The 15849-nt window shown below is 39.7% G+C and overlaps 2 protein-coding genes across 2 annotated transcripts; one reads left to right on the top strand and one right to left on the bottom strand.

Annotated features, from left to right (window-relative positions):
• LOC143884189 (dolichyl-diphosphooligosaccharide--protein glycosyltransferase subunit DAD1) lies at nucleotides 1-4663 on the top strand. The gene is made up of 5 exons (XM_077387618.1): nucleotides 1-186; nucleotides 273-320; nucleotides 3966-4053; nucleotides 4156-4199; nucleotides 4284-4663. The coding sequence occupies exons 1-5, from the start codon at nucleotides 103-105 to the stop codon at nucleotides 4365-4367; spliced, it is 348 nt and encodes a 115-aa protein (XP_077243733.1). The 5' UTR covers nucleotides 1-102; the 3' UTR covers nucleotides 4368-4663.
• A 1516-nt stretch (nucleotides 4664-6179) lies between these two features.
• On the bottom strand, nucleotides 6180-15317 carry LOC143884188 (ABC transporter I family member 10-like). Its single transcript, XM_077387617.1, has 8 exons — nucleotides 14653-15317; nucleotides 14074-14173; nucleotides 13419-13636; nucleotides 13102-13309; nucleotides 12904-12990; nucleotides 9378-9503; nucleotides 9147-9269; nucleotides 6180-6591 (listed from the first exon to the last, which is right to left on the bottom strand). The coding sequence occupies exons 3-8, from the start codon at nucleotides 13469-13471 to the stop codon at nucleotides 6385-6387; spliced, it is 804 nt and encodes a 267-aa protein (XP_077243732.1). The 5' UTR covers nucleotides 13472-13636; nucleotides 14074-14173; nucleotides 14653-15317; the 3' UTR covers nucleotides 6180-6384.
• Nucleotides 15318-15849: the final 532 nt, after the last annotated feature.

The raw sequence follows: 15849 nt of genomic DNA, 5'->3' as shown, positions 1-15849 counted from the left end.
TCCCTCAAGTCTCCTACTCTCTAGACTCTTTGCGCATCGTAAGGAGGGTTTTTCTTTTCCTTGTTAGGTCAGTCGGAGGAAGAGAGATAAGGAAAGTGAAAAATGGCGAGATCGACCTCCAAAGATGCTGAGGCTCTCATCCAATCTCTGCGCTCTGCCTATGCCGCTACGCCCACCAATCTCAAGGTCCCTCTCTCTCTCTCTAGATCTAGATCTCCCATGCGATTGAAAATTTGGGATATCTAATAGAATCCAGCATTGTGTTGTTGCAGATCATCGATTTGTACGTGGTTTTTGCGATCCTTACTGCTCTGATTCAGGTGTGTTGCGCTATCTGTCCTCATCCCTTCTTTTATTAGATTTCCTTTCTCTATTTTCCAACCATCTTTTCGACAGGATCCTTTGAGTCATCTTTTCTTATAAAAAAAAAGGTCGGTTAGATCGTCTTTTATTCTTTCATCCTTTTTCAATTGATGGGTTTTGTGGATTCTAACTTCTAACTACCACCACATGTTTGTTCTTATGCTCAAATGTGATATGCGTTTAAGAAAACGGGAAATTAGGGCACTGAAAATTAGTATTTGATGGATGGGTATGATTTTTTTTTATTAGTGCATGAAATTGAGGAAAGAGAACTCTTTTTTAATTTCTATACTGCAGATCAATCAGCTTGCATTCCAAAGGGTGCATTTGATCGTGCAGCGAATTTCAATTCTTGTAACATTAATATTGATCCTAATCTGTATTCCATTTTTTCCACATCAAACTGCAAACTTTGTTTACATTTATATTCAGGTACATAGTTTAAAGGACCATTAACTACCGCAGAAACCATGTAATGGGAGTTTCCTTCACTGGAAATTTCTCTCGTTTGATTTACCTCCCTGAAAAAGCTGACTACTCAGGGTGATTTAAATTTCTTCTTGCAGACTTCTGATTCTTGCTAAGAGCTTTAGCCCAATTGTAGATGAACTATCAGACAGCTCATTGCCATTTCAATCAACTACTATTTCCAAGGCTTTAGAAAAAACTGTATCTTAATGGATTGGTTTCAAGCTGCTAATATAAGAGAAGTCTTATATTTTCTTTAGTGTTTAGCTATTAAATAAAAGAACATATAAGAGAAAACACATTATTAAAAAATTTCTTGAAACAGACTTATGGAAGCCAGTGTATTCATTCATCCATCATCTAGCCTTGTGCTGTTCAAGCTTATTTTAAGAATCCAGATATGAATCCCATTCATTAGCTAGTTATTATAGGAATGTTTGATCAAATAACACCACTCACCTTCTATTGGCCGTTAAATTAAGCTGCCCTCTGTCTTCTTCCCCTTCTCTCTCTAGACACACTGCTATGTTATAAGCTGGCATTTCTGTAGTCTTTTTAGCCCCACTTTACCTATGCTCTGGTAATTTTTCTCTGAAGAAGTATCACCAATAATGAAGATGATTACAATAAGGGCAGAGGTTGTCCCTCATAAAGGATGTATGAACTCCAGATTTAGCAAGCTTATCGGCTAATCGTTGGCGCTTCTAGAAATGTGAATGAAATAAAATGCAAAATATTAATAAGATCATCCGTATAATTCTCGAATATCCATGGTCTGACCTCACGACTCACAGGACATTATACAAAAACCCGCAGTCCAAGAAATAGCATTTGACAGTCCCCCTCAATGATAAGAAAACCATTGAGAACTCTATTGTAGGTTCTGAAGCCTGTGAGCATCACTCTAATCTCCGCCTCGTTCGAGTCCGATCTGCCAATAGAAGCTGAGGAGTTTAAAATCTTCCCTCCCACTTCTACACCAACTCTAGCAAGTCCGGGTTTTCCCAAGAAGAAGCCATCAAAATTGAGTTTGATGGTGTTATCCGGGGAAGCCTGCCATCTTGCCAAAATCTTCCTCTTCGGCTTGCGACGTTTCAAAATTTTCCATCTACTTTCTAGTAAAATCCTGAAATGAGTACACTTTGAACTCGTTTCTTGCCATAGCCCATTTGATAACCATTTCTTTGATTCTTCATAACACTTGCTTCGGCAACGACTCCTTTTTCTGAAGACTATTAATTTTAATCCTGAAATGCTGCTTGGGTCTGGATACTAAACGTTGCGATCTTCCATATCTTGCGATGTAAAAAAAAATCCAGCAAACATAGAAGATTAAGAACCTTACCAATCTATCCCTCTTTAAGATTCCTATAAAAGACCAATCTCCACAATCCTCCCTCCCCCTCCTTATTCACCTACCCTCCCAAAAATGAATCCCATCTTCTCTCCCCCACCCTAAACCTCAATCTACCTCTAGACACTTCCCTAATCTCCCACCCCATACTTGCTCCTCACTATTTTCCTCCTAAGATCTTCCTTCTTTAGGGAGTGAGTGAACGGAACGACTAATCTCATTCCTCTCCTTCCTAATGAGCACCTCTTGAGCTAAAGAGCTATATGAGCTATTCCTTATATTAGTTGAGTGAGGTTCCTCGGGTGAGGAACCGAACGGAACGACTAAACGATAGGGCGCAGGAGTAGTCAAACCTATCCCTGCTAGTGTGCGAGCGAGCGTGCGAGAGTAAGGGATGTGCTTCTTAGCAGCCATCTGGCATTGGGTGTATTGGGACCTAGAAATATTCTGTGATGAACGTACAGGAAAACCCTCTTTGGATTTGCCCAAGATCTTTGGAATTCATTTATTTCTCTCAGGGGTGGCTTGCTTTGGGTTTGGCGCATTTCATGTAACAGGCTTGTATTTCTCTCCATATTTATTTTCCTAACAGAGGCCCTATTTCCAAAGAACTAGGCTTCCAATCCCAAGCAAGCAAGCAACCAACACACACAGATGTAGATGCGCACACGTGCGTGCCCCCGCAGCACAGATGCACACACCCACACACCCTCACACGCCAGCCCACCTGCCCGCCTGCACCCACCCCTTTTTATCTTTTATTTTTATTTTCACACCGTGTCCTTGTCCCACTCACCCAAGTGCCTGAGGCATTTCTTCTCATTTCCTCCCAAAGAAAGTTTCTTTGGATGTTCCCCATTCTATCCACTACCATCTTAGGCATCTTGAACATATACATAAAATAGATTGGAAGATTAGAGAGCGCCATCTTGATAAGTGTGCTTCATCCACCCGATCAGAGGCAATCTCTCGTCCACCGGGCTAATTTCCTTCTCATTCTTTCCACGATAGGATTCTATTGATTCATAGGTGTAATTCCATATCCAAGGGGGAGCTGAGGTATGGAATTGGGAAAGAGTCCTTCCCACACAACTATTTTGAAGCCAATCTAAGTCGTAATCATTCGCATTGCATCCAACCATGACACCTTTCCTGACATTCACCTTCAAGCACCCTTCCCAACATTCACCTTCAAGCTTGTTACCCTTTCCACTCATCTTAACACCATTTTCAAGTTGTCAAAATGTTTCATATCCACCTGGCAAAAGATAAGTGTATCGTCGGTGAATTGAAGAAGTTTTATGACTCCAACCCCATTAATAGCAACACCTTCAATGAGACCACACTGCTCCACCTTAGTAATCATTCTACTCACCCTTTCACTTACCATTGTATTATTGTAAACAGAAATGGGGATAATGGGTCACCTTGACTGGGATGCCTTGAACTTTCAAAGAAACTAACCAAATTGCCACTTTGACTGGATAGTTAATTCTGCACAACCAGTGGAGAGCTTATCTAGCGGAATACCATGTTTTTAGCAGCATGTTTTAGGATAAATTGATCACTCACTGAAAGTTTTCCCAATGAATGAGTGACACACTTCATTAACAAACAACCAGGGTTTTGTTGGGTTTTACTCGTGTTATCATTTCTTAGCCCTTTTTTTCAAAAAGAAAAGGAGAACTTAATGCACCATCTCCCACCATTAATCTTCCCTTGATCAACCTATGTATTATCAAGTTGTAACTGTTCTATGTATCTTTTACGTTGCACGCAGGTGGTTTACATGGCAATTGTTGGATCATTTCCATTCAACTCGTTCCTCTCAGGAGTACTTTCTTGCATAGGAACAGCAGTGCTTGCAGGTAGGAACAGCACCTCTGAATCTCTGATACTTTGTAAGAGAAAAATACTTTGTTCAGTGGTACAACTGAGAATTACTGATTTTTTCCCATTTGATGATTCAGTTTGTCTCCGCATACAAGTCAACAAGGAGAACAAGGAATTCAAGGTAAACTTCACTAATCAATCACCTAAAGTTTCATGTCACATAAAACCCGCATCCTTTTACGTAATAGGCTTCCATTAATTGCAGGATCTACCGCCGGAACGCGCTTTTGCAGATTTTGTGCTCTGCAATCTAGTGCTCCATTTGGTGATTATGAATTTCCTCGGATAGATAAAATCAGTAAGTTATTAGGCCTGTTAATGAGGATGAAGGTTGAGAAACCATGAATTATCTCCGTTTTCAGTGTTGAATTGGGGATTCTTAGACGTGAGGTTTGAGCTGTGAGTAACTCTTCTAATGTTATATCTTGGATGTTTTGTCCTAGTACAGTGCGTTTGGTAGTTAGCTAGTGCAGGGGATGAGATTCTTGATGTGTGTAGATGTAAGGATGCCCTTCAACTTTCTCTTTAGAGGGGCTAATTATGCAATAAATTCCTTGGCAAATGAGGGGCTAATTATGCAATAAATTCCTTTTCCTATGATATTTTTATGGGATTTGCTAGGGAATTTCACAGAGGCATTCCACTGCTGACTGTTGCATGAGAGAGCGCAGGCGCTGCTTTTTTCTGCAATTTTGTCTTGGTCATTTAATTTATTTGAGGTGGCTGGTCTCATGCAACAGTATTTCGCGAAATGCCTTTCTTCAAAATCCCCTATGAAATTCCTATTTTTCTTCTAATAAAGAGAGTTCATTGTCGTTTGAAAAGAATAAAAAAAAAAATGGAAAGCAAAAAGTTAGGTCATGTTTGGCAGCCAAGATGTTTTTTTTTTCCATGACTGATTGGCGATGTGAGGACAGGACCTGGAGAGGGTGAGGGAAGGGCAAAAAACAAGGAAAAAGAAAACTATGCTCAAAACATTACTTATTTTTTCTCTGTTGTTTACCCTTTCCCCACCCCCTCCTCATTCCATGAAGAAAACTAATATTTCAGTGGGCAGTCTTTGGCTGCTCTGTACTGTCCACATCTGAAACACCTTCCAATCTTGGATGTTCAATGGCCTAAAAGATACAAGTCAGGAAAGTAGTAATATCCGATTAAATGCACTATTGATCGTCAATATGAACAGTGAGAAGCTAATCAAGACTTCTTGATTGGGGTGATCATTGGACCATTGTAGATCCAACGTATGGGATCGATGAAAGGTGGGGGCCTATTTAATAGTGGGCATGCTTCATTGTATCACAGTGAGGTTGCTGCCGCGCCCTATTGAAGAATCGCTCCATCTGAACTACCTTCAAGTAAAGAATATATTAGCCCCGTTTTCCCGTTTGGATACCTCATATATTGTATTTGGATTTGGAATTGAGTTTTGAATACAAAATGAGTAGATCCGGCAGCTCATGTTGGGAGAGAGAGAGAGGGAAGGGGGTACTTCCTAGTGGAGGGGAGAGGTTGAGGAGCAAAGAGGGTGAAGGAAACTACCAGATGTGTGGATTTCCAATTTCTTATTTGCACGGCATATTTGGAAATCTAATTTTTCTCAGTGTGTAATTGGAAATCCAAGAATTTGATCAAGATCCAAATTACAATGCAAAAAGGGCTGCAAGTGTGAGAAATCCAAATCAAAATCTTCTATGCATCCAAACGGGCCCTTAGCCACGTTTGGATACACGCAAAATTTAGATTTGGATTTAGTTGACATTTTGAACTGGATCAGATCCTAAAAATTTCCAAATCAGCTATGATAGTGCAAACAATTCCGATTTTCAAATCTGTTCTGCGAGACATTATTTGGAAATCAATATTTGTGGCAACTTCCTTCACCGTCGCTGCTCCTCGACATTGCTCCGGCAGCAGCGATCCCTCCCTCGCTTTCTCCCTCTTAAAACATGTTCATGAAGATGATTGATGTATTTTGTATCCAAAACTCAAATCCAAATCAAATACAAATGCATCAGGTATCCAGACAGACCCTTAGTGTATTTATGATTACCCTTTTACACTACAAGTGGGTGACCCAAGGAAGAAAAGGAGGCGAATATATCACGACCACATCACATAGGTGGCACTTTCAATTATCAAATTTCCATTTCAAGCATTATGTAATGAACAAAACAAGAGGTTTGCTTGTGTCTGCTAGAGTAAACTGGAACAATATAGAGTTTGGGGGCTCTTTAAACAAATTCGGAAACAATCAGAGCCCAACACAAACCAGTGGCCTGAAACAAATCTACTCTGAATCTTTATCAGTTTATTAGGTTAGCATAACTGGCTCCCTTCTCTTTCAAGAAATGAGTGATGGTTGAAACATCACCATGCATGATGACTCTTCCATCTTCCATATAGACAGCACCGTCTGCGTACTTCAGTTCTTCCAAGCGATGGGTCACCCACAAAGCTGCAACTTCTTCAGGACCACCCAATGAGTTTTTAACAGCTTTTATGACTCCAATCTGCCAAAAAAAAAAAAATATGAAATTCTTAGCAAGCACTTTCTTTTTTGGGTTTTGGGGGGCGTTATACCCTAGCTTGTTATCGGTTTTACTTATAGGGGACCACTTGTTCCCTCCTGTAATCTTCGATAATTGGAATAAAGTTGCTGTTATCTTTAAAAAAAAAAAAAAAATCTTAGCAAGCAGATGTTGACAGTGCACAAAACTGACCATTTCCAGGAAAAATTTCCATACCCCAAAATCATCAAAATATCACCAATTAGTAGGGCTGTCAAGGGATCCAATTTGAATTGGATCCACCTATGTCTGGGTCATTTTTTTTTTTTTTGGAAAGGTCACAGTATTGGTGAACTATAACTGAATTACATCACGGGACAAGATGTCACACTATTGTAACCTCAATTACAGTGTCCCTTGCCTACATATGCGTCCCACCCCCAATTTCCTCTCCGTGATGGGTGGCGATCCCTAAGATCTTAATCCTTCTCTCGCCTCTTCATTCCCCCCAACTCCATTGCCCGGTCCGGCTGAACGATGACCATCTCCTCTCTTTGCGTGCCTTCTTTTGCTAGTTTATTTGCTTCTTCATTGGCTGAGCGACATTTGTGCTGAAATTTAGGAAAGATATGTGTAACTAGATCCCTAATCTCCGCAATGACATCCACTAACGCCCATGGGCCTACTGACTTACTGGTAGTCCATGATATTGCATTTGATGAATCACCTTCTATGATTAGTTGGCCACTTCCATAGTTTGCAAACCACCTCAATCCCCATAATAAAGCACAGGCTTGCGCTCCATTTGAACAACAATGACCCGCTGGTCCGGAGTATGAAAGAAGGTTATTTCGGTCCCTGAATAAACCTCCAATTCCTTCTAGACCTGGGTTCCCTTTTGAGCTTCCATCAAAGTTCAGTTTGGTCCAACCGCTTGATGGCGGACTCCACTTTGGTGCTTCGGTAAGCAACTTCCTCTTCTTTTCATGAATGAAGGCCCTTCCAATTTCTAAGGATTTCCCCTAGGCTGTAACTAGGTGCATCCTTTCCGGCGCTACTCCATGCTATAATGTCCACTTTCACATCAAAAGTGATTCTCCCTCAGCTACGCTTTTGGTCTTTGAAAATACGGTTATTTATTTCCTTTCAAAGGTGCCAAATCAACGCATAAGGGACTAGCTTCCGCATTGCTCTACCGACTTCCCCAAAAGGCCCAGAACCCCATTCAGGGATAACCTTGGACATATAATAGTTCCGAATAGAATCTCTTTAGAAAGAAGATCTTTTGTCTCATGGTAGCCTGCTCCAGTCCCCTTATGAAACTTTCGTGATTGGGTTAGTCATACACTTCACATGTTTCTAGTAATTCACATGGCATCATCAAATGATACAAGTCTTGGATAAGAATCTACAACGCACTAGAACGCCCTTGTTGACGATCCTATTGTTGTAATTGACTTTTGACGCGCCCACTGAAGACTAAAGCAGCCAATAATCCTCATCCATAGTCCAGAAGAGAATGGGCAATGGACTAGGAGATGATCCAGAGATTCTTCGTTGCAGCTATGTCTGCATCACGATCCATCTGGATCCTTTTCCGTCTGATCCTAATCAGGAAATTCCTCGAATCCTAATTTAGGTGTCTAGGCCACTTTAAATTTCGAATCAGACTTCGAATCAGACCATCTATCAGAGTTTCCTAGTCCAATTAACTGTGATACATAAGTCTAAGCTAGTCCCAACAAAATTAACAAGGGATTTGCAAATTTTTTAGTTTAGTTTTTTTCCTAGAAACATTAACTTTTCAAAGGAATACCACAAAAACTTCACGGTGATGAGCTGAGTACCAAAGGAAGTAAGCACAACAGACAATAGAAAAATAAAGGCGAAGAGAAGAAGATGAAATACTCCAGTAACTTGAAGCAAACAGTAAACATGCTAAGGAAAAGCATCAGATAATTCGTTCAATAAACCTGCTGAAAGACTCAAAAGATTAGTTCTTATCTAACCTACATTTATCCCAGAACTTGTGAGAATTCTCACAAGCAATTACGAATGATGACAAACCTCCAAAATAGAAAGAAGCAGGGCAAAACAGCCGGATTCACATAATCAGATAAGAAATCAAAAGAATTCAAGATGAACAGAAAACAAAGAAAGAAAATACATGGGTGGAATCTTAACCTGTATAGGGTGTGTTTGTTTTGGATTCTCTCCTATGATAAACAACATTAATGCTCTGAAATCAATGAATGGTGGAGAACGGTTTCAGTGAGAAATTATTGGGTTTAGGGTTAATAATTTACAAATGGCATTTACAAGAGCAATTTCTATGTTAGATACATTCAATGTCTAAGAATCTCATTCTCATATACTTAATTTAACTGTCCTAATAAAAAAGCTAAAAGGCTGTATAGAACAATTGGGGCTGAGAAACCTCAACAGTTATAATGGAGGAAATAAATTGAATGATAAAAAGTAAAAGACAAATGAAAAGCTAAGGAAGGAAATGTGCAACAGGACATAGAATCTCAACACAGAAGAATCTAAAAGAATACCTGATCATTTTCATCCAAAAATGTTGTGAGTTCATCTAACAGTAATACTCTACATGCTTCTGCTAAAGCACCTGCAATGGCAACCCTCTGTTTCTGACCACCGCTGAGAGTTTGAACTGGCCTCTGGGAAGTGCATGGAAGGCAGATCCATAAACCATACTTTTCAGAGTAGAGATGATAAATGTTTTTTTTTAAAGAATAATTTAATTGTGCCAAATATACATAACCTACTTGCAAGTACTCTGACATGCCCACAGCATCTAAAGCTTTTTCCACTCTGGACCTAACTTCATCTAGTGTAAGATTGAACTTACCAAGACCAAATGCAACATCTGCTTCTACCGTAGGCATCACTACCTGCCGAAACACAATTCAAGTGACGGCTTCATAACTTGCAGTCTATTATTGTAGCATATGTATACATATAACCACACTAAAAGGTATACATATATGGAGACTTTTATATGTAAACTGGAATTACAAAGTGCACGATTTGTTACTAGTTTATCTCAACAACTGATAATAAAAAGGTGGACCAGAGATCAGCAAACAAGTGTGATGGTTGAAAAAAAAAGAGGAAAAACTACAAGTCTTATAGTGTAATGTAATTACAACACCACATAGAATCTAGTCTCGAGGAAGGAAACACCTTGTGATACGATGACGAACAAGTCACATACTCTTATATATGACCAAACCTCTCAATTTACTGATAAATAAGTTCAAGCAGCAAATCTCATATGCTTCTGTTCTGAGACTTGAATCATGTTCGGCCCAACTGGGAAAGAGCCCCAAGGCAACAGAATTCATTCACACAAGGCAGAAGAAAGAAAGAAAAACTCAATCATTTTTGTTCTCTAATAAACCGCATGATAGATCAGATCAGCTATAGTGATCGGGGCTTATTATTGATTGTTTTCCCTGGCTGCATGCAAGTTTCTGCATGCACAGCACTTAAAATTAGGGAAAATATGCACTAGATTGTTCACCACATCCTTTTAGGTGGGAAATAATGAACTCCCCAGCCGCATTGATTATACCTAATGGACCTATTCAATAAAATGTACCATGTAAGGACGGAACCATAACACTCTGAATGGATCTACTCAATGTCAATGAGTGTAACAGATAAAATAAGGGAAGTCAATAATGCTCTAAAGTATAGAAGCATATAGGGCCAAGAGAACTCTTAATATGTACAGCAGGGGCGGAGGCACATATAGCATGTGGGGGGACATCCCCCACCCCCCCCCCCCTCCGCCGCCCCCACCACCACCCAAATGACTTGCAAAATCCCTTCTATGTGCATGGCTGTACATGCATGATTGGCTAGTTTAGTGGGAATGCCCCCCCACCCCACACACACACACCCGCCCACTCCCAATGACCAATGCTTAGCAAGTGTAAGTGTAAATTAGTCTCTCCCCCCCCCCCCCCCCCCCCCCCCCCCCCTCCCGTGTAAATTCCTGGCAACGCCCCTGATGTACAGGATCTAATAAGTAACATAGAAACAGCAAAAAACATTTATAATAATCCTCATTAAAACAAAGAATGTAAAATTTAGCATTCCCTATTGATCTCCCAACCAAACACTTCTCTGACTATGTCTATGAGTAGATCTACACTTCCGAGTTTTGATTACTTGTGCTGTTATAAAGCCATACTAATAACAATTAGTTTCTCCATGAGAAATTTAACCGATGCAATCTAGTTAACAGTTAATGCCATATCACTAGATTCAGCTTCAATACTTGAGCGAGCAACAAAGCCCTAGTTTCATTTATTTTTTGGAGCTGTATTTGTTCCTCTTAAAATTTACATTTGGCACTCACATAATGAAGCATCAGGGAACCGATCTACCACTATTTGCAAAAGCTGACCAAATCAACGTCTATGTACTGACTCTTAAGGTTTAAGCTAGAGGAGAAGAAGATAACTTGTCTAGATTATAGCATCTAGGTGGAAAATTTTCTTGGATCAAGAATGAAATGAATGAATCCTCCTATAGCAAGGGAGACGTCTAGTAATTGTATAACACAACATGATCCCTTGTAAGTTTGAAGGATCAAGGCTACCAAGGAAGCTAAAGAAACTATTGGTATTGAATAATCAATTATCTTCCCCCTCTCAAGGAAATGCTTACAAGAGAATAAGGGACTTCATACATTGCAAGGGCACGAGAAACATTGTAGACCATTTTGGACCATACATGGAAGGCTCTCCTCATCTCAATTTTCTTGATTTCAAGCACTCCGAGTTTCTTGATTCAGACCTACCATGAGACCCTATGTTTGTGTTTGCTGACACCACAGGTCCACCATCAAACCCAAGCTAGGGCCATCAATGGTAGACCTCAAAGGCCACAAGTACCACATATAAGTCCCATATGGTTGATGCTGGCTACAACTGTCTTAACCAAGGGTTTGCATATTTGAAACCATCTTCTTAGAATGAGACAAAAGTGACAACTTCAACATCATACTTCATTGCTCTAATATATTGCCCGACGGTAGGAAACAGACCTATCCCTATGCTTCTGCTTTCTTCGTCTATGCCTATGCCCCAGGGATGGATCCAATTTCCTTTCCTTTTATGGAATACTCCACACATCAAAATATCGGAGGGGTGAACCTCAGTGCCTGATAAAATGATTCAATGGATCCTTCAATGTGTTACTTCAACAAAATTTTCCATAAGTCTCAATGGTTATTTGGATGGTTTTTTTGAAGGGGCTAGAGGTCTGGGACAAGGCACAGAGTAATTCAGAAGAACCCACACCTAGTGAGAGACATCTCAAATACACCAAACCTAAGGAGTTCATTATTGAACCAACACCTAGCAAAACTACCCAGGAAACACTGCACCAGAGATCCTTACCAGATGATGCTCTTTATGACTTGACCGCTATTGAAATCTTTATGCTGCAAGTTAGACCCGCAGGCAAAGCACTAGAGAAAAACACATTTGTCACCACCGAGTCCAGAGGTTTCGTAGACAGCTTTGAAGGATCCGTCCTGACTAACCCCTCTACTCATGGATCCTTTATGGAAAGGACTTGAAAAGATTTCGTAAAGGAAATGCTTTTTGTGTGTTTTGGCTCTAAGTCTCCGTAAGCCTCTTCAAACTTGGCCAGCTGCCTTTGGGACCGAACCCATGTCTAAACCATGGTAAAATGAGCAACTAGAAACTACAACCTCAACAACTGAACAATCTCCATCTTCAGCATTATAAGCCACTGGGGATAAGAGTCCACCGCCAAACTAAGCTCGTTACAGACCAACTGAACAATCTCCATCTTCAGCATTCTTCCCAAATTGTCAAAGATAATTTTATTGACGGAAGAGAAAGAATAACAACAGGTTCCATCCAGTAATATAATGAAAATGTATCAAATTTTATATGCTTGAAGGGTGTGTTTAGATGTACATCCAATCTAAAAAGGTCCCAATTGCATCCAAATGGCAATTTGAGAGTAATAGCCAAACACATCCTGAAATGGCTATGGGAATTGAAATAGCCAATAAGAAGATTTTAAACTCTATTCTATCATTCAAAAAAAAAAAAATTAAATTCTAAAAATAGAGTGAAATGTATCAAACGAGAAGTCAAAAAGACCCTGTTGAACCGTATGGATGAAAAAAAAGAAGCTTACCAACAGTAAAAAGAAAGAAAAGAAAGGCATCCCATTGAATTATATAGATGAAAACAAAGTATTTCAACCGAACACAAAAAAATTCATAACAGTGGAGAGAAAAACCTGGTGATCTGGGTTTTGGAAAACAAAGCTCTTAGGTGTCTTAACGCTCACCGTTCCATCAGTTGGATTTAGAAGCCCCGCTAATACCTGATTTCATCCACAAAATCATTCAATTTGAGGAAAAGAAAAAGAAAAACTAAAAACACCAAAAAAATCTCAACTCACTACCGATTCAAACGAGTGGATAAAAAGTGATACCTTGAGAAGGGTAGATTTGCCACAACCATTTGGTCCGAGTAGCATCCATAGCTCGCCCGCGGGAACACGGATAGAGCAGTCCTTCAATATGGGGAAAACCTTTCCGTGCCTCTTTACATAGAAGCTCAGGTTCTTCCCTTCTATGGCAAGGCGTGAAGGTGCAACCGTACAGGGGCGGGCCACGTCTTTTGGTGGTCCGTCTCCGTGGCTGCAATTCGAAAACGGCGGCCATAAACATCATGACCAAGCGTGCCGTGTCGGTGAGAAGAAATCAGATAAAAACGAAACGAAACGAATCGTAAGGGAACGTATCGCACCTCTTCGAGTGAGGAATATCGGGACCACGGGCTTGGACAAAGGAAGCGTTCATTCTCTCTATCGCTCACTCACTACTACTTCTTCTTCTTCTTCTTCTTCTTCTTCTTCTTCTCCTCTCTGAGCACCTTTTTTTGGTTTACTTGTCGGGCCTAAATTAGCGGAGGGACATATAGTGTGGGGGTGTCCCCAAATGACTTGCAAAATCCCTTTTATAATACTGAAATGTACAGAAATTATTACAGAAAGTTGGTAAGCAAGCCCCCCATTGACCAGTGCAGCCAAAGAGTAAATTAGTCTGGTCCCCGGACCTCCAGTGTAAATTCCTGACTCCGCCAACAGGAGAGTAGAGATGTGATATGCAGTCCGGGTCCTAATAATTTATAATTTTGATGCCTATATTTTATATAAGGTATTAGAGAGCATTAATTGTCATATAAGTGTTGTTCATCATCACGACCCTCAACCACGTGCATCTTCTTCCATTCAATTCTTTGACCTTGCCAACTCCCAACTATGTGCCTCTTATTCCATTCAATTATTTGTCCTGTCCTTGCTCATGTTTCTTATGCACCAAATTTTAAATGTATATCTACATAGCACGAAAAAAATCAAGTTTATTGTCGTGCAGAAGTCTAGTGTTGCTACTCTATTTACCTCTAACATTGGTGCCACTGCCAGTGCGACACTTATATTCCATGATTGTTGCAGCCACCGTAATGAATTCCGTTGAAGAGAAGAATTGTCTCCGATATAGCTACATATAGCATGTACTCACATCAATATATACTTTACAGCATTATTACTCAGCAGTATGTACTTTGAATAATATTCCTGAATAAGGTGCTTTCTTAGATCTTATTTCATGGGATTTTTGTTATAAGTGTTAAAAATAAGAGTATAATTTTTTTCTCGAATGGCTAAGAGCAAGAATATATTTATAAGAAAGAGGAAGCCCACAACCGAGACGGTCAAGACAACAATGAGGGAAATGATATCAGCACGACAATGTCTTAATAAGATGAACGGAAGCATCTTGTCGTTTAGTATTTAAGGGGTTGTCAGAAGGATATTATAGTTCTCAAAAAGCTTTTAAAAGCCCTTTAAATAGTAAACGACAAGATGCTTTCACTCCTCTTAATAAAACTTTGCAATGTTGATATCATTTCCCATTATTAACATAGGAACAATGTTGGTTCTGTTGGAACAAATGCATAAAACAGAATAAGATATTACCCAAAACAAAGCAAGAAAGATCAAAGACTTAGAGGCGCGTAAACGCTTCTTGAAGATAGTTGAAGCCTCTCCCACATACAAACGGAAGACAACTATGGCAGCACTATCTCCGGAATTCAACCAAGCCCAGATTCCCTGTACATCCAAGAGAGTTGCACTTCTCTACAATAGATCGTGTATCTACCTCTGATCGATCAAACAAGTGTTTGTTCAAATGATTTTTCTCTTTGAAAATAAACTCTATGAAAAATGATTGTCTTTTTCATACCATTCTCAAAACCATTTTTATCTCTAGAAAAGATATAGGTTCATTGAAGAAACTTAATCCAAGAGTCATGCATTAATCTCCATATTCATTGAAACTTCTAAAACCTAAGAGTCACTACAGTATACTGAATTCTTATTTCTAAAACTTAATCCAAGAGTCATGCATTCTTATTTCTAAAACTTATCTATACTGAATTCTCAATTCCTTTGAAATCAATTCATCCGAAGAAACTACAGTTAGTCATGCCATTGAAAATATATATATTCGCCATCCAATCAATTAGTATCAGCATGCATTTTTAAACAACTCGAATGGCTCTTTAATCATCACTTCATTTGTTAATTTTAATTTTCCAATTCTTGTTGTTCTCAAAAACTGCCTTTGACCAGATATAGTAAAAGTGACTTTCCGTGCACGAGAAACATTGGGGTGATCATTGGACCATTGTAGATCCAACGTATGGGATCGATGAAAGGTGGGGGCCTATTTAATAGTGGGCATGCTTCATTGTATCACAGTGAGGTTGCTGCCGCGCCCTATTGAAGAATCGCTCCATCTGAACTACCTTCAAGTAAAGAATATATTAGCCCCGTTTTCCCGTTTGGATACCTCATATATTGTATTTGGATTTGGAATTGAGTTTTGAATACAAAATGAGTAGATCCGGCAGCTCATGTTGGGAGAGAGAGAGAGGGAAGGGGGTACTTCCTAGTGGAGGGGAGAGGTTGAGGAGCAAAGAGGGTGAAGGAAACTACCAGATGTGTGGATTTCCAATTTCTTATTTGCACGGCATATTTGGAAATCTAATTTTTCTCAGTGTGTAATTGGAAATCCAAGAATTTGATCAAGATCCAAATTACAATGCAAAAAGGGCTGCAAGTGTGAGAAATCCAAATCAAAATCTTCTATGCATCCAAACGGGCCCTTAG

Source organism: Tasmannia lanceolata, unplaced genomic scaffold (genome assembly GCF_043159265.1).
Source record: "Tasmannia lanceolata isolate RefF3 unplaced genomic scaffold, GAP_Taslan_0.1 ptg000008l, whole genome shotgun sequence".
Classification (NCBI taxonomy): Eukaryota; Viridiplantae; Streptophyta; class Magnoliopsida; order Canellales; family Winteraceae; genus Tasmannia; species Tasmannia lanceolata.
Note: the sequence above shows the minus strand (reverse complement) of the source record. Positions and strands in the feature narration are given on the sequence as shown.